This window comes from Cheilinus undulatus, linkage group 19 (genome assembly GCF_018320785.1).
Source record: "Cheilinus undulatus linkage group 19, ASM1832078v1, whole genome shotgun sequence".
NCBI lineage: Eukaryota > Metazoa > Chordata > Actinopteri > Labriformes > Labridae > Cheilinus > Cheilinus undulatus.
The window spans coordinates 33,315,956-33,341,809 of record NC_054883.1 but is presented as its reverse complement, the minus strand read 5'-3'; the positions used below and the strand labels follow the sequence as shown (position 1 = coordinate 33,341,809).

Genomic DNA, 25,854 nt, shown 5'->3' with positions numbered 1-25,854 from the left:
GGAACAGATTGATTCCCAAGCAGAAGGAGTCCTCTCACCTAAACCAATTTTGAATTATTCAACTCCTGAATCTATAGAGGAAGTTTTTCTTATGTATATCTGCATAGAATTTAGCCAAATAAATTTGAAAGGAATAGTTTATTAGACCCTACAATGCAGGAAGAAATATTGTCATGCTGAAGTTTTAATGTAGAACAAATTGTTCGGGGGGGGGGGTTCTTTAGTAAGTCGGCACAGTAATTAGCTAGCAATTTAGAGAGGAATATTAGTTTATCAGAGACCAGAGCAGCAATCAACATCATAAAGTTGCTTTTTTAACAAAGAACAGATTGATTCCCATGGAGAAGGAGTCCTCTGACCTAAACCAGTTTTGAACTATTTCACTCCTGAATATAAAAGGAAGTTTTTCTTCAGTATATTGGCACAGAATTTAGCTAGCTATATAGAAGGAAAAGGTTGTTAGACACTACACTGCAGAAAGCAGAGATATCAGGTTATTTAGGGTGCACTGATCACTGTAGCATAATTTGGCATCTGATTCAGGCAGCTAGGGTAGAGAATCTGGATTCACACATTGAGTAGCAGGGGCCTATATCAAGGGCCTAACTGGGTTTAGAGATCTCTTCACCATGCGAAAAACACCCATAAGTGTCACGTTTAGTGCAAGTGTGAAAGCACCAACACTGTCGAGCTGAAGTTTGATCTTGAACAGACTGTTTTTTTTGTCACATCTTTACAGAAACATAAACATTTAGTATCAGTACTTTAAATGTACTGCAGCTTAGCCATGCAAGATATTACATGCCATTTTCAGGTTTGAGTTTCTTACACAAATTTGAGAGTGCAGTTCTGCCAGTCAAAGGGGAAGTAGTTGACATTGATTGAGCAGGAGGAGCGGAAAATGGCAGGAGGAATCCACTCGATGAGACCATCATATCTTACCAGGACATTACAGTAGTAGGCCACCTTAAACCTGGCATCATTGCTGGTAGAGAAAGAAAAGATAGGAAGCAAAGTGATGGTAGTGTTGGATATTTTTAATATTTTTTTTCTTTTTTTTTGATCAGTTTCAGTGAAGTATAATTATTTTTTTCCAGCTGGTTTGTTCATTTAGTTCAGTCAAAAATTTGTAAAAAATGCTAAGTTTTAGTTAAGTTTTTACAAGTCTTACTGCTAGTTTGGGTTTTTTTATGCAATATGGGAAACTTGTAGGGGGCAAGAGCAAAATAAATCCAGAAAAAGTAAACATACAGTTTTAGAAGTATATTCAAGTAACATACTCTTTACTTTTCATATTATTCATTAAGCTCTATTACTTGCATACGACTGAAGACCTAAAATTACTTTGAAGTCCAGACCAATCAAATAATTTTATCCCTGAAGTGATGTCTTGGTTCTTTGTGAAATCTGTTCTAGAATACCTCTCAGGAGACTTTTGAGCTGAAGGGACATCATTTGACTTGTAAAAGGAGACCAAGGAAATACTGACTTGCGCACCTTATTGTAAATTTTTATTTGTTTTATTTTATTTTGTATGTAGTTTAAGCTCAATAGTATGTGCTGACAAAACATTCTGTCTGTTATGCAATGACCCTGTCTGTTTATTGTTCCATGCGTTATAAAAACAAAAATATAAAAATAAAGTACATTTAAAACAAGAAAAGAGAAGAACACATTTCTAACCACTGCAATCAGTAGATTCATCTAAAATGCCAATCCTCCAGCCTGCAACAAAATAATGGACCAGATAAAGACTTTAGCTGATGTATGTCTGTTGGTCCTGCACAGGTATATTTGTACATACAGCCACTATATAGGCCAATATTTGCAGCCAATATGTGGGTTGTAAATATCAGCTGTCCTGCCAATACTGATAATAAAGCCTTCAGTTTGTGTTGTTCCTAACATTTAAATTCAACCTTAACATTATACCTCGGGAGTTTCCTGGAAACTTTAATAAGATCCTGAAAATATTTTTCAACTTTTGTGAGAACCTGTAACCTTGCAAAGCAGATGGATATACCCATTTCCATGTTTCTCACTGGCGAATCCATCTTGTTAAGCTCTCATCAAAACCATTTGGGCCTGGTTAGAAAGTGACAGGACCAATCAGCGACGAGGGGCAATACTTTCAGGCACAGAAGAGTCATGATGTAAACAAGCAGCAGCAAGAGGTCGGTGTAATTATGGCAGAAGAGCTTAGCGTGGATGCTGCTGAAGCATAAGTTTTATCAGAACTTGACAATAACTCTTCATTAAAAGAAGAACAAAGAACAGCAGTGATTTGTTTTCTTTTCAAAAACAACAAAATTCCAGTACTTACATATATAGTCACCATGTTTCACGTTATTCCTCATAGCTGCGCACGCACAGCTTGATAGCTGCTACATCACATATTTTGTTGCTCTGATTGGCCCATAGAGATGTGACGGACACAACGTTCATCCAGTCACACTCAGAGTTTTTTTCAAAGCCTCTTCCTTTTCTCATATGTTTCCTATTGAAGCTTTCCCTGATGGATGTGTGAAACAAATCCATCTGGCATGTCAGGTTAAAGAACCTGTGAAATGTTTGCAAGATCCTGAAGATTTTTTGAGCAAACTGCAATCCTGAGAATTTTTTTGCAAGATTCAGAGGTCACTTAGCAAAATCTGAAGAACCTTTTAAGATCTGAGATTATGAGAAACTTTTAAGAGATCCACAGGTTCTTTTGCAATGTCACAGAAAACATCCTCAGATTTTGAGGAACTACTTCAAGATCTGGGTTCTTGAGAATCTTTGAAAGATCCTGAGATTTTTTTGTGAGATCTTAGGAAAGTGCTGAAAGATCCTGAAAATATTTTTCAAGGATCAAATCCTCTGCAGCTTTTGCAATAATCTGATCATGAGATCCTGTGATATCCTGAAATACGTTTGACAGAACTGCAATCCTGGGAAACTTGCAAGATATCAGAATGTTAGGAACTTTTTGCGATTTTAAGAAACATCTGCAACATACCAGGAACATTTGCCAGATCCTAAGAAACCTTTACAAGATCTGATATCCCCTGAAACTGCCATAAACCCCAGAAAACTTTGGAAGATCTGAGATCCTTGGAATGTTTTTCAAGATCCTGAAAAACTCTAGCTAGATCCTGGAAAACCTTTGGAAAATCATGAGAAACTTCTCCTTTATTTAATAAGATTTTTATTAATATGTATTTCTAAACCTGTAAAGGGAGTCAAGATTTCATGAAATCAAGAAAACAATCTCTGCTAAATATAGCAGCAGCACGTATCAGAGGATATCAGAACTAAGACAAAAAATTGTTGCTTCCTTTGTTTTAAACTTCGCTACATGAAGAAGAACTGCATCTTACTTGTTTTCTAGCACGATCTCCGGCAGCCACACCATGCTGGATGGGAGACGAAGCATCTCCATGCCATCAAACTCTGTCAAATTCCACGTCAGACGGTAGTCGAACCACTTCTATGAACACACACATCAATAGTGAGTGGAAGTAAAAGATTCAGAAAGATATTATCAATGAAAAGATTGTTCTTAACTTACATTTTCAAGCCATACATTCGACAGCAGAGTCTCGTTAACTTCTTTCTACAAAACAATTTAGAAAACTAACTCAGGGGTGGATTTATAAATATGGATTTATTAGTCAGCCTGGATTCTTTCCGTACCAGAGAGATGAGATTGGAGAGTGTTAGTCCAAGATAAACTCTGACGGAGTCCTGATGCCTCTTTGCAGGACGAAGTTCTTTGTTGTATTCTTTTTCTTTAAACAGGTAGTGGATCAGACGCTCCTCCTCGTTCCTGCCCCAGCACCCTGACACACAAACATTTTAACACTCACCAAGTTTTCATTTTTATTAAGAAACACTTTGCTTCCAGACACTCAAATTATGAATGAATGCAGACAATTAGGGGACAAGAAAAGAAAGAAAAACAACAAACTTTAGCAAGATCCAGAGAAACTTCGGGGAGCAGGTGGCCTACTCCCCATGTACGCGGGCGGCCCAGGTTCAAATCCGGCCTGAGGCCCTTTACCGCACGTCTCTCCCCCACTCTTGACCCTGTTTCCGACTCTATCCACTGTCCTCATCTATCTAATAAAGGCACAAAAATGCCCCCAAAAATAAAATCTTTAAGATCCAGAGGAACTTCATGAAGATCCAAGGATCTGAGGAGGTCCTGAGACACTTTTGAGGATCCTGATAAACTTGCACAACCTGACACGCCAGCTAGACTGTTACAGTGCATTGAGCCTCTATAGAAGGCCTCACAGCTGACAATGCATATCAGAACAAAAAACAAGCCATGAGGTCAAAGGAATTGCCTGCAGAGCTCAGAGACAGGATTGTTGACAGGCACAGATCTGGTGAAGGCCGCATTTTTTTTCCCACTGAATGTTCCCAAGAACACAGTGGCCTCCACAGTTATCAAATGGAAGATGTTTGACATAACCAGGACTCTTCCAAGAGCTGGTCATATGGCTAAACTGAGCTATCAGGGAGCAGGGCCTGAGTAAGAGAGGAGACCAAGGACCTGATGGTCACTCTGACTGAGCTCCAGAGATGCTGTATGGAGACGGGACAAAGTTCCAGAAGGACAACCATCACTGCAGCTGTCCACTGATCTGGGCTTTATGGCAGAGAGGCTAGATGGAAGCCTCAGTGGAAAACACATGAAAGTCCACTTGGTTTTCATGTGAAGCTTTTTTTTGCAAAGTCCAAACAATCCCACCAGTGTCTTTCTTTCTCTATCAGGATGCGGTCTGTATGAGAAATATTTCAAAGGTGAGTGGGGCTTCCTGTCCTCGTGTCAGAGTGGGGGAAGGCAGAAGCCTGGGACAACAGTTTCTTTGTGTCCCATTAAAATCCTTCTGTTTTAGTAACATGTAGGCCCTGGTGCTGTTAGGTTGAGCAAACTCCCCTGACACTGAACAAAAATACAGCATCTGGGTGGTAGCTACTCCCAGTGAAAGCACAGTCAGCCAGCTGAACCAGATACTGCATTAAGATAAAGTGCTTTGTGCTTCTATATCATTCATTGTTGTCTGGCGCTGACAGATGTGAAGAATGTTCTAAATCCAAAATTCAGTCACACATTGCTCTCAGCCCTTTCACATTTTTACAGCAACTTAATTTCTACATACCTAGCGTGTTAAGGGATTCACTGCTGATTATGCTTTAGAGAGTTAAAAACTAACTAACTAAAAAGTTTGGATTAAGTTACAATAACTTTCTTGAGATCTGATTGTTTTTTTTAAAAAAGGAAACAGCAGTGACTCACCAGATGGGAGCAGGGAGAGCAAAAATACGGCGCCCAGAGCTGCTGATTGGAGCTTCATGGCTGACTGGGTCTGAGAGATGTGGCGTCCTTATATCCCCTTTACCCAGCAGCCTCGATCAAAACCTAATTAGAATGAAAGCAACAGCTGCAGAAATCGAAGCCAGAAAATGGAAAGCAGTTAAAGAACAGCCTGCCTCTGCTCCTCTCTGTACGGGAAACAGACGCAGAGGTGGAGGGTCACAGAATGTCCAAACAAACACCTAAAGCTGGAGTTGAGATTTACCAGAAAACATTTCTTAACACTCACAGTACATATCTGTGATGTAAGAGATAAGCTCACAAGACCACAATAAAAACAAAAACACTCATCAAAATAACCATTTTTTTCTTCTTCGACATACTCAGTCAAAACTTGCAAGACACAAAAAATCTTTGTAAGAGCTTAAGGAAATTTTGATCCTGTAAAAAGTTGGCAAGATTACAAAAAACATTCAGTCATGGTGGTATTTTGCAAAATCCTGAAAAATCCTGTCAACCCCAGAAACTTTTGCCAGACCTCGAGAAACTTTTGCAAAATCCTGGGAAACTCTGACACGGCCCTCAACAACTTTGGAAAATTTTAAGAAATTTAGTCAAGATCCTAAGAATATTTTCTTAGATCCCTAGAAACTTTTTTCCAAGGTGCAGAGTAATTTACTAAGAAAGTCATACAAATTTTAAGAAACTTCAGCAAGATCCTGGGTACTTTTCAAGGTCTCAAGAAACTTTGCAGGATTTTAAGACAATCTTTAGATTCTGAAAAAAAATTGCAAAAATCTTCGAAACCCAGGCAAGATTTTTATGACCTTTCAGTCCTGAGTATACTTTGGAAAATTCTGGGAAACATTTAGAAATTAAGAAATTTTAGGAAAATGCAGAAAAACTTAAAATATTAGAAGGTTTACAAGTTCTAAGAAACTTTAGCAAGCCCCTGATAGCTTTTCAAGACCTCTAGAAATTTTGTTTTTGTTCCTGAATATTTCTGCAAAACCCATTAAAATCTGTGCAAGATTCCTAGAAACATTTGAAAAATCCTGAAAAAAAAGAGAACCTATGAAACTTAACCAAGATTTTGTTCAACTTTTGCCAGATCTTCAAAAGCATTTGCAATATCCCATGATAATCCCACAAGGGCCTGAAAAATTTTTGCAAATTCTAATAAACCTCCTAACATCCTAATAAAAAGTCTTAAGAAATCAGGGAAAATTTCAGAGCATCTACTCAGGTTCTTAGAAACTTTGGCAAGATCCTGTGCATGTCCTGGATCCCACAAAACTTTTGCAAATCATAAGAAACTTCAAGATCCTGTGCTACTTTTGCAATATCTCAAGAAACATTTGCAAGATATTTACTTTTTTTTTTTTGAGGAATTTGGCACAGGTTTTAATGTTTTTGCAAAATTCTCTGACTTTCTGGACAATCTTAAAACTAGTTTAAGATCAACAGAAAGTTGTGCAAGATACTGAGAAAGTTTTGCAAAATCTCACGATACTCTTGCAAGATCCATTTACTTAGAAATTAGTCTTGCGTCAACAGCTTGTCAATTTTCGTGATATAGTCACATAACATTTAAGAATCGTTAGGAAGATCTTGTGCACTTTGCAAGACCTTGAGAACTTTAGAAAGTTCCTCAAGAAGTTTAGAAAATTCAACAAACAAGAGCAAGGTCCTGTGGATTCAGTCCCAAAACCAAAGCACTGCAGACTGTAGCCTCTGTACGTGGGTGCCTGCCCCTTCTGCAAGATCTCAAGAAACTTCTGCAAAATCCTGAGAAACCTGTAAAAGAGCATGGAAATCTTCAGTGAGAGCCTGAAAAAATTTTGCAAGAGCCGGAAAAGCATTTATGAGTGGTAGTTCGGTACCCCCCCCCATACACACACACCCACACACCCCCACACACACACACCCCCACACACAAAACCAAAGGCAGACACGTAAAAGATTTTTATTTGGACATAGAAATCCACAACACATAAAGATCCATCATTTATTTAACACGGATTAAAAAAAAAGAGACAAACAGGACAAACAAACATTTTATGTCTTATAAATACACATTTTACTACTACATTCCATTGAAAGTTCATTTAGTTTTAAAAAGATCATGGTAAAATTTTTTAAAAAATCTATCTTATGGCTGGGCCACTCATCTGCACATGCATCTGTCCCTCAGAGCGACAGGTTGACGTCACTCTTCATTTTTCCGCTGCTCAGGCTGTGAATCATGGAGATCATGGCCGAGTGTTTGTTCAGCTCATCCTCTTTCTGCTTCAGCTTTGACTCCAGCTGGCTCTTTTGAAGCTCCAGAGATGATGCCTGTAAAACAGAAAATTAATAAATAGATATTAATAAATGCTAAGATTGAAGCCTGAAAGACAAGGTGAGCCAAGCATCAATAGCTGGCAGCATGAACCAAAAGGCCCCTTAAACAGCTTTTCTCCCTCAAAAAGGGAAATTCATCTATAAAAGGAAAGCAGTGGTTCATTGTTTAGTAAACAGTTTTTTGAGAGAAGTTTAAATCAAACAGAGACCCCATTTCTAAAAAGAAATAAGCAGAGGTGAGCTTAGCTGAGCACTGCATTTGTACTTGCTCGTCTCTTTGTTACCTTAATACTGGCGTCCTTTCTGGCCTGCTCTGTCTTGTTGAGTTCCTTCCTCAGAACATCAACCGTCTCCTCCAGGTCTCTCCTCTCCTGATCCTTCGCCTTCACTTTCTCCTCCGTTGAGTGCAGCTCACTACGCAAACCTGACGAGAACAAGGCAGAGGATTTATGGAGACTTAATTATGAAAAGTAAAAAAGATAGTTAAGACAACCCTGCAAAATTTTGGCTAGTGTTAACTAAGGGTATTTGACTTCCTGTTTGGATTTAGAACTGCTCTTGTTTTGAAAGAGAATGAACTAAACCCAGATAAAAGAAACTTGTTATGGGCTAAAAAGGAAATAAGGGAGCAATAAAAGTGAAATATCCGAAGACACAAGCTGCAGATGACTTTAGACTTGTCCACTGAGCTGTCTGCAAGTTTTTAAAGTGAAATGAGACATTGAGGAGCAGCGGTGGACTTATTTTACATCACTGTGGGTGCAGGGAGACGCTGGCGTGACTTAACTAAAGTGCACTTAAATTGAAAATAATGCATGTGATTTACTGCAACAAAACCACATTTAGTGCACTAACTATGAACCTTAATTAATCCCAATTAATGCATTAAAGCTGACAGCCCAACTTAGAAGACGTAATTCTGAAATCATATGCTCTGACTTCTTTTCCCCTCTCAGATTCAGCAGAATATCTTTGAGTTTTGTTGGGACATTTGAGGAAACATTCTTGGATTTGGGAGATGATCACATTTTCCCAAACAGCCATTGGTTGCAGCCCTAATGGACATGCTGGTTGTAAAAGAGCAGAAAGGCCAACCTGCGATGTCACTATTCTTCTGCTTCAGATCTGAGTTGAGGGATTTGATCTCCTCCTCTCGCTCAGCCAACACCGACACAATCCTGAGAGGAACAGACAAGAGGGAGTTCATGAAACTTTGACCGAACCTGATAAAGTCTCAAAAGAAGAAGTAAGCTAAAGTGGATTACTTCTCGTGGTTCTTCCTGAGAGCGTCGTTCTGTTTGGTGAGTGAGTTGTGAGATGTCTGCAGCTCCTTGAAGAGCCGCTCGCTTTCATTGAACCTGCACGGATAAACCACTTAAATTCAGTATTTTCCCTTCATGAGATAATGACTGATCTTGCTGATGAGACAACTCACACAGAGATATTATTGTCAATGTCAAAAATAAGCTTTGTTTGAAAAAATAAGCTTTGTTTGAAAAATCAAGCTTTCTGTACCTAAAAAAAAATCAATTGAACATTTTTTTTAATGTTTTTTTTTTTTTTTTATCAAATCACTGTAAGACTAGCTTTGTCCACAACTTCTCCAAATATATATCTATGTTGCAGTAAATTAAATCTAGACATACTGTTGTACCCTCTGAGGTCATTCCTGAGGAAAATTATCTGAGGGTTTTTGGGAAGCTGTGAATAACACAACGTTTTTATTGTGTGTTTCTAACCTGTTGAGTAGGGTATTGTAGGCTCCTTTGAGGGCCTGGTGTTCCTCTGAATCCCGCTGCAGCCTGGCATTGTGCTGCAGCAGCTCCTCCATGTCAGCCATTGAGCGCTCCATCTCCTGCTCCTGGTTACTCAGCTCCACCTGCAGATCCTCACAACGCCGCTCTGCCTCCTTCAGCAGAAAGCCGAGCTTACAGGCCTGCAGGAGACAAAGACAGAAAATTTAGACTGTTGCTGACTTCAGTCTACCAGCTCTGTGGTTTTTTATTCTATCAGCGAGAAATTGTTGCAGAATTTAAATCATTTTCTAAAGTAAAAATAGAACCACACAGTAAAAAATCTACTTTTATAACTTAAATTATGAGAGGGCTGGAAGATTTACTCAAAAAGTGATTAAAAGTGATTTCCTAAAGAAAATTTAAAAAGAGAATATTAAGTTAAAGCAGATCTGTCTGATATAGTGTCAAATGTTACCTCGGCTTCAGCTTGAGCTTGCTGGAAGCGATACTGAGCGATGAGACGGTCGGCCTTAGAGAGAGCCAGTGCCTTTGCCTCCAACAAGCCCTGTAGTCCGCTCTCCTTTGACTGACGGGGAAAAAACCAAGAGACTATAAGCCATATAAACTTGAAAATCAAACAAAAGTTGTTTAAAAGTCTTTAAGGTCAACAGCTGCAGATGCAGCACATCCTTCAGCTAGGTAAGTAAAATAACAACTTGCTCACTAAGCTCCCTGTTAAATAACATAAACAAGGTATTTTTTTTGTTTAATTTCAGCCGTCTGACCAAACACTCACCGCAAACACTGACAGCTTCTGCTCATAAACATCGATGATCTCAGACACGTGGGAGTTCTTGGCATGGTCCTGCAGCTGAAAACAATGAAAACGCGTCATATTCCTTTGAAGCATCTTTAATCATAACTTGCATTTTGTGAATGTGCTTAGCAAGGTGTGTCATCGCCTACTGCTGCTGGTGGACAGAACCCCTGCTCAGAGAGGTGTAAGGCTCTCCCCATTCAGGAGCAAGAGGCTGTCACTGCAATGTAGAGGGGAACCCCATCTCTCTCCCCTTCTAACCAACCACACTGGCTGTTTGTTTGAGAGTTTATGTGTGGTTAGCTTTCTGTTGGGTAAATCCTCAGTTTATTCAATCTCCCTTTCTCTTTTTTCTGTTAAATGAGGAGATGAGTTTATTATTCTTTTATTTCTTAGATAGGCTTGGTTATCTCTGAATTAGACTTGCCTTTTTGGTTAATCTTAAATTTAATTTCTAATTAGTCACATTACTATGTTCACTAAAATGTGTCTAATTTTGTAAATAAATCTTCATTTTGTTCAAACTTTGGTCACAAGTCATGTAGCTGCTTGGATTTTGAGGGATATGGATCTTTTTCATGTCGTGTCCCGGACATCCCTAGACGAGACACAGCAGTTGTAAGATCATAGAGAGGAGAGTATTTATGGTCAGGTCTGGAAGGATTTAGACAGTGACTTGATTTGATCATTTTGCATCTATTAACCGCAACAATAGATCTGAAATAAAGCAATCAATATATGACTTCAGTATAAAGTTTCAGCTGGGTTTTCATAAAAAATATAGTATTTACCATTTAAGAATTACAGCCAGGCACATGTATACATGTATGAACCATCAGAGTATTTTATTTCTATGCACTGCCTCTCATGCGTGCTGTGTTTTCTGTTTGTTTCGTTTTCCTAGGAGTCTTTTTCTCCGTCTTACCTACTACAAATGAGTCCTTTATGAGGTCTGAATCATGTCGTCAGTTCTGACAGTTATTTTCAGTTTACATCGATTACTTTAAGTCTTTAAAAGATTTTTTTATTTTGGATGTTTACTTGTTTTTGCTTGCTAAAACTCTATTAACTGCCTCTTCCTGTCTGGGCCAGGACACGTTTGAAAAAGAGATTTTTAATCTCAACAAGGTTTTCATGGTTAAATTAAATGAATAAAAGTCATCTCAGAAATTACAACTAGGGGTGCAGATGGCCTGGTGGTTTAAGGTGCGCCTCACATACGCAGGCAGCCAGGCTTCGAATCTGGCCTGGGGCCCTTTACTGCATGTCTCCCCCACTCTCTCTTCCCCATTTTTGACTCTATCCACTGTCCTCCTCTATCAAATAAAAGGCACTAAAAGCCCAAAATAAACCTTTAAAAAACATTACAACTAAACTCTTGGTAACATAACCTTTTAACAAACACATACTGTACCTCTAATCCGGTCTGTATCTTGTCAGCCAGACTGTGCACACTCTTGCTTGAACCACTTGAGGAGTCCAGAATACCAGGAGGCAGGACTTCCTGCACAGCTACACGTTTGACAGACAGCTCAGACTCCCTCTGACGATAGGCGTTGTTGGCGGCGATGCTTTCTCCCAAACTTCAGAAAAATTACTTGATTATTATAAAGTATACAAAGAGCACATAGTCATTTCATAATATCAAAACATTTTCAGCTTTATCTGGTAATTTTCATTTTTGATTAAGGATACGTTGATGATCCTGGATTAAAACCAAGTCTTTGGTTAAAATAACAAAGAAGAGGACAGATGCAAAATAAGACTATGAAAAAGCCAAAGAACACTATAAAACAAGTCAATTTAGAGCAGGACATCTGGTGAAATTCTATCATAATTTTAAAAAGCAGAATACATCATAGGTCTTATTAAAGTCAATTTTAGTTTTAGAGTATTGTGCTCGCAAATTTCAGTGAAAACTTTCTTTAAGCTCTCTTAAGTCATAATTTATACAAAAATAAATCCTAAAGGTCTTCACTGAGTGATGACTAAGAGGACGACAGTAAAACTGTGGCTTAAGGCCCTGCTAACACGACAGTGTTCTGCCTTGTTTTCAAACTTCATTTTCAAATAGTCCCACTTGCAGATGGCAACATTTTGATAACAATCTCCTTGCACAGAACCACGGAACACACCGAAAACACTGCAGTATACATGCAAGGCCTGTAGCTGGTGGTGTGATTTTGCAATGAACCAAAATGTGCATACGTAGAGACCCTTCCTTCTTTGGAACATGAGCACTACAGTGTAAACTAACGATGAGGTGGAATTGTTGCTTTAAGTAAATTTCAAGAAAATCTAGGTTGAGAGTCATGCCAGTCGAATTATGCAGATACCCACACATTTGCACTCTATACTCGTTGTATAGAGATATCTTGTTATTAGACGAAAAAAAAAAGGTAACAAAAGTGCAGGTTATACACTGGATTTTACAGTAACACAAATTTTTGACAACCTTAACCAGCAGTACCAATCCTTGGTAAAATAATAAATCATCTTGCATTGCACTTAGTTGGTTTTATCTTTTATTACCTGCGGTGTATCACTAGGTGACAGGGGTGGGACAAAAATTCATACACTGAAATATCACAATATTTCCTGGCACGAGACTGTATTGATATTTTAAAATGCAGTATCGATATTTTATTAATTAGTAATTCACTTTGTTGGTGTGGTAGTTTGTGGTGTAATGTTAGCCCCTGACCGCTAGTTGGCAACAGGCATGCCAACTGGTAGCAGTCAGTTGTCTCTTGCCTCTTCTCTCTTTAGACTTCATATCTGAGCGAGCCAGTTGCTTGTACCAACCCAGCAGAGTGACTTCTGCTGCATTCATATCGGATATGTGAACTTATTTTGGCTTCAAAAAAATGATTTCCACCCCTACTAGGTGATACTGTTATAAAAGTCATAGCCTTTCTTTTTATTTGTATGTTGATGACAAACAGAGATACCTCCTGCTGGGCACCGGTGATCCCAAAAGCCTAGCTACTGTTTTTACTTGTCTCAGAGATATTAACTGTTGCATGATCAAGAGTTTCTTTAACAGTTAATTGATTCAAAATCAGAACTAATTTTATTCAGCCATGCATACACACACATCAATGAGATTTAAAGTTCCCTTGGTCCACTGTCCTAAACATCACCATCATACCCTGAAATTTAGGAGCTACTTTTGGTTCTATTCTCAAATTTGAAAATCACATCAAAACAGTCATCCAGTCCAGCGTTGTACACATCAGAACAATTCTGACAAAGAATGTAGAGGCATGCACACACTTGCACTGCATGCATGTGCATGCCAACAAGTGCTTGGACAATGTGGTTTTGTTAAATAATGAATAACGCCCAACCCTACGTCACATCACCCCTATCCTCGTTTCCCTCCACTGGCTCACTGCCACTTCTAGAATTTTAGGTTTTTACTGATCACTTTTAAAGCTTGTATGGGTCTTACCCAGGTTACATTTGTGAAATGCTGACCTCTCATGAGCCATCATGCAACCCTAGATACTCAGGCTGGAAATTGCTGGTCATTCAAAAATCAAGTCTCAAGGAGATCAGGCTTTTGCTGTCAAGGCCCCTTGACTTTGGAACAGCCTGCCTAAGGAAATGAGGCTCACAGACTCAGTGACATCTTTAAAACTCACTTTTATAGACTCTAATGTGATGTCCCTTTTGTTTACTTTATTACTCCTCTTGTATTTTCTCTGATGCACTCACTCTAGTTATTCACGTCTTATCCTTCTGTTTTAATTCCTTTGTCTTCAGTATACAGGCATGTGATGTCTTGTTCTTATTATGTTTTTTTTACGATCTTTTTTAAATCATTCTGTCTCTCAGTGCTTTTCTTTAATCTACACATTTTGTCAAATTACTATTCCAACTGCCTTTTAAGATCATTTGCATTATTCCAATTAATTTTGTAACTTTTTGTTGACTTTTGTGCTACAGTTTATTCTGACTTTCTTGTTTGACTTTCAAGACCTTGTCTGTTATTATCATTTTGAAAAAAAGGTAACTGAAAAAAAGATAAACTAGAAAAGCACTCAGAGAGCGCAGACCTCCGCCATTAGCCCTATCTCCCAATAGTACAGAATCCTTCAAAAAATTCCTGGATCCAGATGGTGATCCGGATCACTCCCAAAATCTAATCAGGTCTTCTTTATGCCATTTCTGACATTTCCTGAAAATTTCATCAAAAGCCATCCATAACTTTTTGAGTTATGTTGCTAACAAACTAACTAACTAAATAACAAACCCTGCCGATCACACAACCTCCTTGGCGGAGGTAAAAAGAATATTTTATCATAATCATTAAAAACAATAATTACATCGTGGCATTATATGGTTTTTTTTTGTTTGTTTGATTTTTTTTAAAGAGAGTGACTCACATAAATAAAGGGAAGTCTGGCAGCGGCGTGGCTTCAAACAGCAGAGAGAGTCCGGTTTGCACACGCTCTCTGTGGTGGGACGTCAGAGCGAGGGAGAGGGGAGTCACAATCCTCTGGTCCTGGAAGATACAGACCCAGAGAAAAAGCAGAGTTTTTAAAAAAAACAAAAAAAAAAAAAAACAATTTTATCAAAGTATTTCTACCTGTAACATCCTGTAGAAGCTGGTCTCCATGTCCTTCACCTGCTGCCTCAGTTTACTCATCAACTCCAGAGACTTCAGCAGAGCTTCTGCACACACCTGACTGAAAAATCAACACAAAACTTTGTTTTGTGGTACTATATGACATGATACGGCACAATATTGTCCCCATAGAGAACATTTTCTTTAGTTGCAGTGCTGTAAACGCAACGCTAACTTTCTTTTTAATTCAGATCTCCATTGGCACCATAAGTTTCAGCTATTCTTTCTGGGTTCTACAACACATCCAACCAGAGTACACCAATTATCAGGGCCAAGCATTTACATAAATCTGCAGCAAATCTGGTGATCAGAACTGCATGTTTCACTCACCTAAGGTAATTGTCAGAGCCGTGAGGGAGGCGGGTAAGCGGGCTGTTAAGACAGCATGAGAGGAGAGTCTCCACCTGTGAGAGGCAGAGCTGAGCACTCACCTGACGGGACACTAAAGATCTGGTGGAGTCCTCAGTGCAGAGGAGTGACAGAGTTAAGGCTTCAAAACAAGCTCTGAAAATATAAACAACGGGAGAACATGAACAGTGATTTAAGGATATTCAGCAGTAGGCTGGTGACATGTATGATGCGGTGACAGAATTTTTTCAAGTGAGCATCTCCCCGTGCTGGATCAGGACCCTTCAGGAGCGCCAACACGACCGGAAGTAACATTTCTATGAAGCTCAGCACAAAATCAGACAAAGTTTCTGCTGCTAACGTTTCCTGAGAAAAAGAAAGAAATATGGAAATGAAGAGAAAATGAAAGGTATTACATTAATTTGATTTGATTTGATAATACTTTATCGCCAGATGCAAGATCTGAAATTTGTTTTGCATTAAAACAGCAGTTCCGTCGTACACAATTCAAGGGACGATATACACAGACATACATATAACATTCAACAGACGGAGCATGCTGCCATGCAGTGCGCAGCCAAGCAGCGCACCTGTGTAAGAAGCAGCCTTTCTCACACCTAGAGAAAACACAAACTGCATTTTAAGAAGGGAACTGCGGTTCAAACCATGGTTTTAATGTGGTGTTTTGTTACTGATGTTGTTTTATTGTTGAGCCCAAAATCAGCTGTGCTGGCTCTGAGTGTGGGTAGTGGTCTTTTGTCTTGTGCAATTTTTTTAAGTAATTTTATTTAATGCTCAAGGTTTACAATTAATAACTTAAATCTTTTTGGGTCATTAACATAAGGGCTGCAAGAGGGGGGAGAAAAAGAAGACGACTGAATACATTACAATAGAAAACATCCTACAGGAGAGGATACAGGGAGTATTGCTATATCCTCCCAGGTTGATAGAGAAGAAAACAAAGAAAAAAAGAGGAAAAAAGAATTATTGATAATCATTAGTGCTTTCAGCAAGTTCATCAGTTTCTATAAGTCAACCACAGTATGGAATATTGGGGAAAATAAAAATAAAAGAAAAACTAAATTTAGGAATAGGGAAATCTTTGTGAGAAGTAAGAGTGAAAATCGGGTCTTCTACTGTATTTACCTGTCCAGGTTTATCCTGTAAACAACTATTCTAAAAAGCAGGAAATGCAAAAGATCTATCTGCAGAGCAACATTTAGATTATAAATGGAATAAATAAGACTATATTCATCAGAGAGCCTATAGTTAAATGTAATCAATTTTGGGTTGACTGCACCATTTCTAATAAAGATTGGAGAAATAAATAAACAAGTGAATAAATAAATATAGGAACCCTTTAACAGTGATCCACAATAACATTAAAGGGAAGAAAACATTTTCTTCCCTTAAAACATTTGTCACTGAGTAGATATAGTTGTACATAAGTTTTTTTTTCATTAAGGACAGGTATGTTATTGTCTTTGTGCTAAATTAAGAGCATTATTGCCTGCTGATTACTGGCTTGTTAAGTCTCCAGCAATGTGTTTCTTGACTTGACCTTGAATCTTCTAGTGGGGTCACAGTGTTCTGGGTGTTATGAGAAAGCTCTAGCGACAGAGCAGCAGCTGATGGCAGAGCATAGTTCTGGTGCATCAAAAGAAAGCGGCACAAAATATGACTGAGATACAGCAACAGGATGACAACTGCTGGCAGCAGTTCCTTATTTAAAACTCTTGACATAACACCAAGCATTTCTAAGGCAATAATAAACAATCATTCTCTTTGTTCTATGGCTTAAAAAACTGATCAGAATGGTTGTAAACTACTTTAATAACTGATGATATAATTTGCAGCTCTAACTACAAACACAGCTGTAAGGACTGTGTCAGAGTCTTCCGTACCTCCAGCAGCTCATTCAGCAGCTGCAGAGCCTGCAGGGAGCAGGACTCTGCGCCCTCCACAGGTGAGCTCAGCCACTGCACCAGGGCGATCCCACCATCTGGTCCTGCCCCCTGCCTGCGGCCTGCTGCTCTGAGTTTGGGCCCCGCTGGTCGGAAGACGACCTCACAGAGAAGTGAACGCAGCCCGGAGACGCTGCACATGGCCAGGAGGAGCTCCAACACCTACAAACACAATAACATCAATATGAGACTGTGATGGGATAAAACCCTGATTTAAAAATTGTATTGACTAAAATACCAAATATCCATATAATATCAGATTAAAATTTGATTTCAGTGCTTTCCACCATGAAGCTCTTTTTCAAAGATGACAGCAGCTGGCTGTTTTTAAAGATTCCTTTTGCTTTTGAGATAAATTATTAAGTAAACACTGGCATTTGGTTTCACAGCAGAGTACAGCTGAACTCAGTTGAGCCCCTTTAGACAAGAAATAACACTTGTCAACCTTATTTCCCTTCTGTGACCTTGTTTCTCAGTAGATCTCGTCTGTTTAACACCATAAAACAGTCTTTGAAAAAAAAACAAAAAAAAAACTAACTGAACCTTTCTTTTGAATCTCCCTGACCACAGAGAAAGAAGGTCAGTGGTTAACACATTTACAGAGATGAGATGCTTTTCACTTCATTTTTATCTGAGCAGGCTGAGAGTTAATGAGGATAAATACAACGATGTATGATGTTTCTCTCACCTTTGCAGCAGAGTCTGGATCTTTTGACTGCAACAGTCCCAACACCTGAGACACACATGCTGAGAAGTGCTCATACCTCCAAACAGAGAAATGTTTATGTTTAAAAATGAATTTAAATCAACAGTGAGGCTGATTTCTTTGCAGAAAATGTTAGAATACCTGGTGAGGTAATCCGCTATTTTTGGGTTCTTCAGCAGGTCAACCAAGAGGTCGACAGAGTATTTTCTGGTCAGAGTACCATCACCATTCACAATGATGTTGAACACCAGCTGAAAAGTCTGGTAGATGTTCTTTGCATCGAAGAGCTGAAGGGGAAACAAAAAAGTAAAAAAGAGTCTGACTGTGACTTCCACTTTTATGCCTGCTTGTCTAAACCAGGACACTCTTGAAAAAGAGATTTTTAATTTCAGCGATGTTTTCATGGATTAATAAAGGCTGAATAAAACCAGTTAAATTCAGTGTTACCTGGAAGAGGATGCTGTGCCTGGGTGGCAGAAGCGGTGAGGGAACTCTGATCTAAATCACCGCACACACCTCTTTTACTACGGTTTTATTTTTCCATCTCTGCTCTTTCAGTAATAATCATCAGCAGTTTTATAAAGAGGCTCAAATAAAGTTACATTACACTTAAAAAGGTTTTAATCAATATTTCATTATCACAACAGGCAATCTATATGTGTTGAGTCTGATTTCATGTATTGCAATGATCATCCCTAACTGTGAGTTCAGGACAATATCAGCAGCAAGTTACAGCAGAAAACTACTGAAACATTTTTTGTTAGGTGTTTTACTTGTTTTTGTTTTATTAACTGTTAATTTAAATATTGAGCTGTTGGGCAAACAATGGAATTAAGTTACTGCTATTTTTTCTGCCTAAGCCCTTTCGGGTTGGATAATTATTGTATGTAATGGATTTTGTGATAATTGAATCACATCTGTAATACCTTACTTCGCCCAATAAATATACAGTTGCATTAAAAAAAAAAGGAAACTATTGAAACAACTGTATAAGAAGTTTCAGTTTTAACAGGAAAAGTTACACCTCAATCGCTGCACTTACAGGAGAGATGTCTGTCATGCTCTCTTACACTATTATGGATCAGTATAAAGATAAAATCAATAAATGTTGCAAATACACTTTGATTGGTTATCAAAAACCTGGTTGGCCCACAATTATGTGTGGGAAAGACTAATATCTACATGTTTATTTTCACATTTAAAAACAGAAGTGAAAAGAAAAATAAGTAATGAGCTGTTGTTTGCACTTGAAAGATAAAAACTTTACAAGGGAAGTTTGGTTTCTGAAAAACCCTAAAAACAACCTTTCATACGTCTTTGAATATGTAAATGTAGTTCCTGGAAATCATTTTTGTATGAGAAATACTGAACAGCTGGATGTTGGTTTAGAATCACACTCACATTGGTTTTACATTTTATCTTATGAAACACAGCTCAAAAAAGTTTGAAAGACAACTGCAGTCAATTGTTAGGGGGTGTAGCACAAAGCCAAGTAAGAGGATAAGCCTGGCACATTAATAGATTGGTTTGCATCCGACTTAAAGAACACAGATTTTTGTGCCAATATGTGACTTTAAATCTGAGCAGACAAAGTTTGTATGTGGAGTCCCCCAAGGCTCATTCCTGGGGCATCTTCCATTTAATGGCAACACCCTTCCACTTGTTCAGATCAAAGAAAACAACAAAAATAAATAACCATAACTATGCAGCTGGGGGCGCAGGTGACCTAGTGGTTAAAGGTGCACCACATGTATGGCCAGGGTTCGAATCCAGCCTGAGGCCCTTTACCGCATGTCTTTCCCCCGCTCTTATCCCTGTTTCAGACTTTATCCACTGCCCTCATCAATAAAACAAAGGCACAAATTTCAATGCCCCCAGGTGACCATACAAACACCCCCATACAAGCACTGGGTAAATGCATTGAACAAAGTTACGAACGGATGCATCATAATTTTCTTCAGTTAAACAGAGAAAAGAACTATACAAATAAACTAGCCTTAGTCTGAAGAGCTTTGTGTGAGAGTTTCCTGTCACGACCCTCTTAATGAGGCATTACCATTAGGGATGCACATGTGCAAATGGCATGTGCATGAACTGTTGTGGCCAACAATTTAAAGCGGACATCTGGCACACAAAACTGCTGATTTACAGAGGATAGTTATTCTAAGGCAGAAGATGTGACCTATTGGACAATATCTAAGCTGTTTTGTGGTCAAATGTGAGAAATGTTGGCACTGAGGGAGTCTTACGTCAAAGTAAATAACTGAAACAGCATCAGCACTGGTAATAGCCATTGCTAAGTTGTTACCCTAAACATCAGTACTGCTATCCGGTGAAAGAAATATCTAAAAAATTTATCAAGTCCGTTCAAGTCAAGGTCAAGTCAAGTTTATTTTTAAATTAGCATATTTAAAACAGCCTCGAACCTGACCAGAGTGCTTCACAGAGAAGGTAAAACAATACAGATAACCAAGACATAGAATTAGAATGCTAAAGACCACAGACAATCCTTAGACATTGTAAGTAATTTATATGAAAGAAAAAGCAAATATTGAAGATGTTTTAAATAATATCTAAACTCAGGGGGAAAAGTAGGCTTTGAATCATGCTTTTAATGTTACAAGTTTGCAACTTTCAGGTGTGTAGGCTGTTGGTTCCACAGACGAAAAAAAACATTAAAGCATTCTTCTATTTTCTAAATACAGAAAGTCTATATCCAGCTACGTGGTGCTTGAGATTGCTAACTTGAACTTAAAGCTTTGTCATGCTTGCTTACACAAAGAATACATGCTATGTTGAGCTGGCTTCATTGTGCATCCCCTGATATTCTGTCTCTTGCAGTTGTAAAATCTGTGTTTTGTTGGCCCCAGTGCTGTCATTTGATGTAGTTTGTGGTCGAAAGAACTAAAGACTGTTTCAACTTTAATTTCTGCTTTTGCTTGTATGGAAAACTAGCAAAAGAATTAGATAAGTTCAACAGAAAATACCAAAGCAGAGATTAATCTGGCTGAAAATTTGTTGGAAAACTGAGGAAAACTCTCTGAAACCAAAGAAATCTACAATAATATTTCACTTTTTGTTTCATTTGATGGGAGATAATCAGGAAAATGAGTCAAGGATCCACATGTATGCCATTTTGGAGGGAAAAAAAAACAAAATTATAAAGAAAGAGAAGCAAGATCTTCCACCAACCTTTTCCCCGACCTTCTCGTTCAGTGTGAGGCTGGCCAGGATGGACAACGTGAAGACCACCACAGTCAGACTGTTGTGAGCAAGGAAGTTCATCAAAGTACGGTAAAATTGCTTCACATTTTCCTACAGAAATACACACAGACCACACAAATCAGAACAAAGGCATTAGAGTTACATGTAAAGAATAAGAACCAGCCACAAGCTGATACAGCTAAACACCACTAGTCGCATTCATGAAACATGCATAATATCTGATGTCAGGATTAAGTGTAAGATATTTCGTGGGTATTTTATAGAAATAAAATAAAACTGGAAAGACAGATATGTGGCAACCAAGGCCATCAACTCCTCCAGCAGCAGAAAGCTGTTTCAAGTGAAAGCTTTAAATTCTTGCACACATCACCCATGCTTTATTTTCCTTCTAGGGTACACTTACCAGAGACTTGATGTGACTCTGCACTGAGTGGTTGTCACGGCACAGGTTAGCCATGAGGCTGAGGCAGGGCATGAGGATGTCATCATTATGAGACTGGCTGTAGTGTAGAACATGATGGGATACACTTTGATGAATCATGTAGATAAAGAAGAAGCATTTTTAAATGATTCTGTCATGGTGTGTGGCTCTTACATGTTGGTCACAAGAAAAGTGATGAGCTCATGGATGTAGTTTGAAGACTGGAGGACTCGAGTGCTGTACGTAAGTTTCTGAAGCACCTGCAAACACTGAAAGATACACAAAGGTAGGGGCTGAACTATGTTGGAAAGTAATCTAATTGCAATTCGTTCCCCAATATTTCAATTGTGATTTGAAACGAACTTATTGCTTAACAAGGGCTGAACAATTCTTTAAAAATATCACATTCTGATGATTTTGACTCATATTGCCAATTGGATATGAGATCTTGCATCGAAGGGGTTTTGTCATCCTCATATTTAATAAGAAAAAAGGAAAAAAATTAAGAAGGCGGGATTTCTTGTTGACTATTCTAAAATAATGGCACTCTAATGATTGAATAGTCATGCATAACATCTCTGCTGCAAAAAATTTTAAACAGGTGTTTTAACACAAATTTCAGGTCAAAGAAATATTGCACCTTTTGTGATTCGAAAATTGCAGCATGCCATATTGGCCACATTATTCATTCTAACAGATTATTCAAACATTTGTCAGACATCATCGAGTCACTAGCTGATGTGGATCATTGCATTTCGCATATTATTTCATGAGAACACGTGCAAGAGGTAACTTTCCTTAGGTACCATTGAGCCAGTGGCATTGTAAGAGCAGGTCAGTGAGGGACTGGGGAGGGGGTAAAATCAAGCTTCAGCACAGTACAGGGAAACAGGGCCTAGTGTAAATGCACCATTTTGAAGGTTTCGCATTAGGGATCTGGGCCCAGATCCCAGCAAGTGGATTAATGTGGAGTAGGGTGAAGTATGCAGATGTGAATGCAGCCGGGCATGAGTACTGGGTACTTTTCAGATTGTGTGTACAGTATTGGCCCATTTCATCCTCTGAGCTGCATGCTAGATATGAAAGTAGGAAGAGGGTTGCTGCTGGTGTCGTAAAAACAATTTAAAAAAAACCACCAAGAGTAGCCTGCAGGATGGGCACCATTATTCAAACAGAGCAGAAACAAATGTCAATCCTAAGGATTGCCATGATTGTCTCTTCTTCTCCTCTTACTATCCCTAAAGCAAACTGGTGAGGGAAGAGGGGAGCAATTCTGCTTGAGCAGAGTGCAAAACTATTTTACCTAACGTGAAAACATCGTTAAGTCAGGCACACGATAATCATTAGAGGTGGGAATCACTAGTGGCCCCACAATTCGATATTATCACGATACTTGGGTCAAGATTCAATATTATTGCAATTCTAAACACTTTGCGATACATACAATACATACAGAGTATTGCGATACCATACATATTGCAATCTTTACAATTTTTTAACCTCTTAGCTGATTTAGCTCTCTCTCATGTTTGTCATATTCCCAGAGTATTTTATTTTCATGTAGCACTCCTTCAAGCCTCATATGTCATTTCCATCTCATTTGTACCCTGCTTGAATTCCTAATGTCCTTCCCCTGGTGCTTGCCTTTGCTGTTGTAAGAATTTCTCCTGCTCTATGACTGTCACCTCTGCCGACCTCACTGGACAAACAATTGTCCAAACAATTGATTTTATTTTTCCATTAACATAGACTTCAGTTCATACTAGAATTAATTAGAAAAAAAAATTGATACTTAGTGGACGAGACAATACTAAGCAGTATCAATTTTTTCACCCACCCCAATAATCACGCAGATTTTTTGGCCGGACTCTCTCATTCCAAAGAAAGTCAGCAAAGACCCAGTTATCATGGTTCTAAAGATTATCGTTACATATTTTCATTTGATAAGAGGTGGGATAACGGTCAAATGTCCTTCTCTGATCTGCCTGAAAGACAACCGGATGCACTCCAACCTGAAAACTGTATATATTTTAAGTCATTACAGTCAGAAATTCTGTAGCCCAGCAAACATGAGCAGAATTGTTACATGAACAAAACAATAGCCAATCAGGTAGAAAGCTGACAGGAGCAGTAAGCGACAAATACAGTCACGACACTGGATGTGATGGATAAAGTTAGATGGATGTCAGAAACATAGGAGAAACTTATTTTGTTGAAACAACACCAGTGTTAATACAAAGTGTCCTGTAAAACACACCACAGACAAATTGACAAAGAGAGACACTCAACCAAAAATTCTGTTGAATTGGATGAAGTAGTTAGCTAAAATGAAGCCACATTTAGCTTGTTTACTCTACAGTTGCAAAAGTTGGAGTGGACACTCTAGTTGTTGGTCTTCTTGTTTAACATGCACACCACACTCTATAAGAACAAATGGTTAAATCTGTCTTTATATGTCCTGGCTCTCAAATAAAAATCAGTTAATATTCGAAAAAGCTATTAATATGTGCCAGGCTTTAGTCTGCCTTGACTGACTCACCTGCAGAACCAGGGGCTCCCCTGGGGTGGCACTATGGCAGTGGATGACAGATGCCAGGGTGCTGGTAAGGTTGTAGCTGCTGTGAAGAATCTCCCAACCACCATCATCACAGGCTGCAGAAGAGGTAGGGGGAAACAATGATTTATCATCATTTTTAAAGAAACTAATTGTCCTTAAGTATGATGTGCAGTGCATACAAATCTCTACAAAACAAGCACATTTATGTAACATTAACCTTGCAAAGCGATTGGTTTGGCCATATTCTATGTCAGTAATCAGCTGGATCCTTCATGTAAAACTTCAAGGTGGAATGCTTGTTACTGGTCAATGAACGACTGGACCAGTCAAGCCTGATTCAAGGCTTATCAAAACTGTGTGTGGTATCAGTGTAATTGTTTTGTACTAGTAGTATATATGTAGTTTGAGCCTCCCCTGGAATCATAAGTATCAAGCATGTTTGATATCAAGTTCATTCAAAGATTCTCTTGCCTGTTTGTTTCAGGGATTAGCATGTTAAAAATTGACTATAAGTATCCTTTTACATATGGTCACTCACACTTTCAGTTTAGATTTGAAAATTATTAGTGTGTAGCCATCCTTGGGAACATCACCAAGAGATGACTGGATAAAAAGCTAGAAAATATCCAGACTAAATAACACTGTCTCCATTTGTGTGGTGTAAACAAGAGATAGTCAGAGCATGTGGTTAATGACATGTGAATGAGGTTATAGATGGGGTTTATGCATCGATCATAAATACAGGTGTACTGTACCGAGCTGTGTCAACAGAGAGATGATGGAGCTTGTCAGGGTTGGGCTTGTGTTGGGGTTTCCAGCCAGCTCCACCAGCCCACTCACACAGTCACCAGGCAGAACTTGACCCGAGGACAGCAGCTGGTCACATTTGAGCCTAGAGACATTCTGAAAACAAAAACAAGTTAACTATGTTTGACTACAATATACTTAGCCTCTTTTGATCTTTAGTTTTCACTACACTGAAGGAAGGACCTGGGCAAACCTAGACAATTATGTACAGATCTTAGAAAGGGAGATGTGATGAAAGGGAAACACTTTGAATGTTCGGCGCCAATTATAAAACAGTCGAAACCCAGAAATTGCCTGTATGCAAATACTGTACATGCCAATCGCCATAAAACCCAGCAGAATTAGAAAGAGAGGGCAACAGAGCTCACCTCCACTTGTTTCTGAAGCTGAGACGCATTCTGCGTTGTCTTGTTGTCTCTGTACTGCTGTATAGCCAGCAATAGAGACTTTAAACATGTAGTCATGTCCATCCTGTAAACAAAAAAAAAAAAAACTGTTCTGACAAAAAAAAAAATCAATAATGAGGCAACTTGTTAGCTAGCAAAACAAGGCTTTCAGTGACAAACGGGTTGAACCTCTATGGTGCTAACTATAGCTACGACATAGAGAATGCGCTATATTATCGATAGTAAGTTAAACCGAAGGAAGGTTTCATATTTTTAGCTGCCGTTCGTATGTTTCTATACGTTATGAAAAAACTTCTTGCTTTTTAATGAAGACTACCTGTATTGACTTCTCTTCTACAACATCAACAACCGACAACACAACAGCTCATTCTTCTTCTAATGAACTTAAACAGTTCATTCCTCCCGCTCCAAGCTTCGAACATTAGAGGAACGTACCATGTCCAAAACAGGGGGGAACACACTTTAAATACACATTTATAGAGTTTATATGAAATAAACTCTAATGTTGAGAGGTTCGGTATACTCAATATGGCTATTGCATTCAAATAGAAAAAAAAACATAGTTGAATTTACGCATCTGTTTAT

The 25,854-nt window shown here is 38.6% G+C and overlaps 2 protein-coding genes across 7 annotated transcripts in view; both read right to left on the bottom strand.

Moving 5' to 3' along the window:
* chrnd (cholinergic receptor, nicotinic, delta (muscle)) overlaps positions 1-5,417 on the bottom strand; it is a 28,847-nt gene extending 23,430 nt beyond the window's left edge. The window contains exons 1-5 of one of the 5 annotated variants that reach the window (XM_041814512.1): positions 5,288-5,417; positions 3,676-3,821; positions 3,551-3,595; positions 3,360-3,469; positions 830-985 (exon numbers count right to left, since the gene is read on the bottom strand). In XM_041814512.1, coding sequence (XP_041670446.1) covers positions 830-985; positions 3,360-3,469; positions 3,551-3,595; positions 3,676-3,821; positions 5,288-5,345 — 515 coding nt within the window. In that variant the 5' untranslated portion in view covers positions 5,346-5,417. Of the gene's footprint in view, positions 1-829; positions 986-3,359; positions 3,470-3,550; positions 3,596-3,675; positions 3,822-5,287 lie in introns of those variants that run through there. The other 4 variants (XM_041814507.1, XM_041814508.1, XM_041814509.1 and 1 more) reach the window with 4 other exon arrangements.
* A 1,840-nt stretch (positions 5,418-7,257) lies between these two features.
* On the bottom strand, positions 7,258-25,646 carry cip2a (cellular inhibitor of PP2A). Of its 2 annotated transcripts, XM_041813756.1 has the most exons (22): positions 25,586-25,646; positions 25,231-25,333; positions 24,811-24,958; positions 24,038-24,150; positions 21,673-21,767; positions 21,481-21,577; positions 21,045-21,167; positions 17,994-18,139; positions 17,835-17,910; positions 17,087-17,308; positions 15,386-15,548; positions 15,165-15,309; positions 14,796-14,895; positions 14,593-14,711; positions 11,616-11,784; positions 10,181-10,255; positions 9,860-9,970; positions 9,388-9,584; positions 8,914-9,006; positions 8,744-8,826; positions 7,933-8,072; positions 7,258-7,642 (listed from the first exon to the last, which is right to left on the bottom strand). In XM_041813756.1, exons 2-22 carry the CDS (start codon positions 25,330-25,332, stop codon positions 7,496-7,498), a joined length of 2,664 nt encoding a protein of 887 aa, XP_041669690.1. In that variant the 5' UTR covers position 25,333; positions 25,586-25,646; the 3' UTR covers positions 7,258-7,495. The 2 variants fall into 2 exon arrangements, with proteins under 2 accessions (XP_041669690.1, XP_041669692.1); XM_041813758.1 differs by lacking the exons at positions 24,811-24,958; positions 25,231-25,333; positions 25,586-25,646 and having other exon boundaries at positions 21,045-21,114; positions 24,038-24,079.
* Positions 25,647-25,854: the final 208 nt, after the last annotated feature.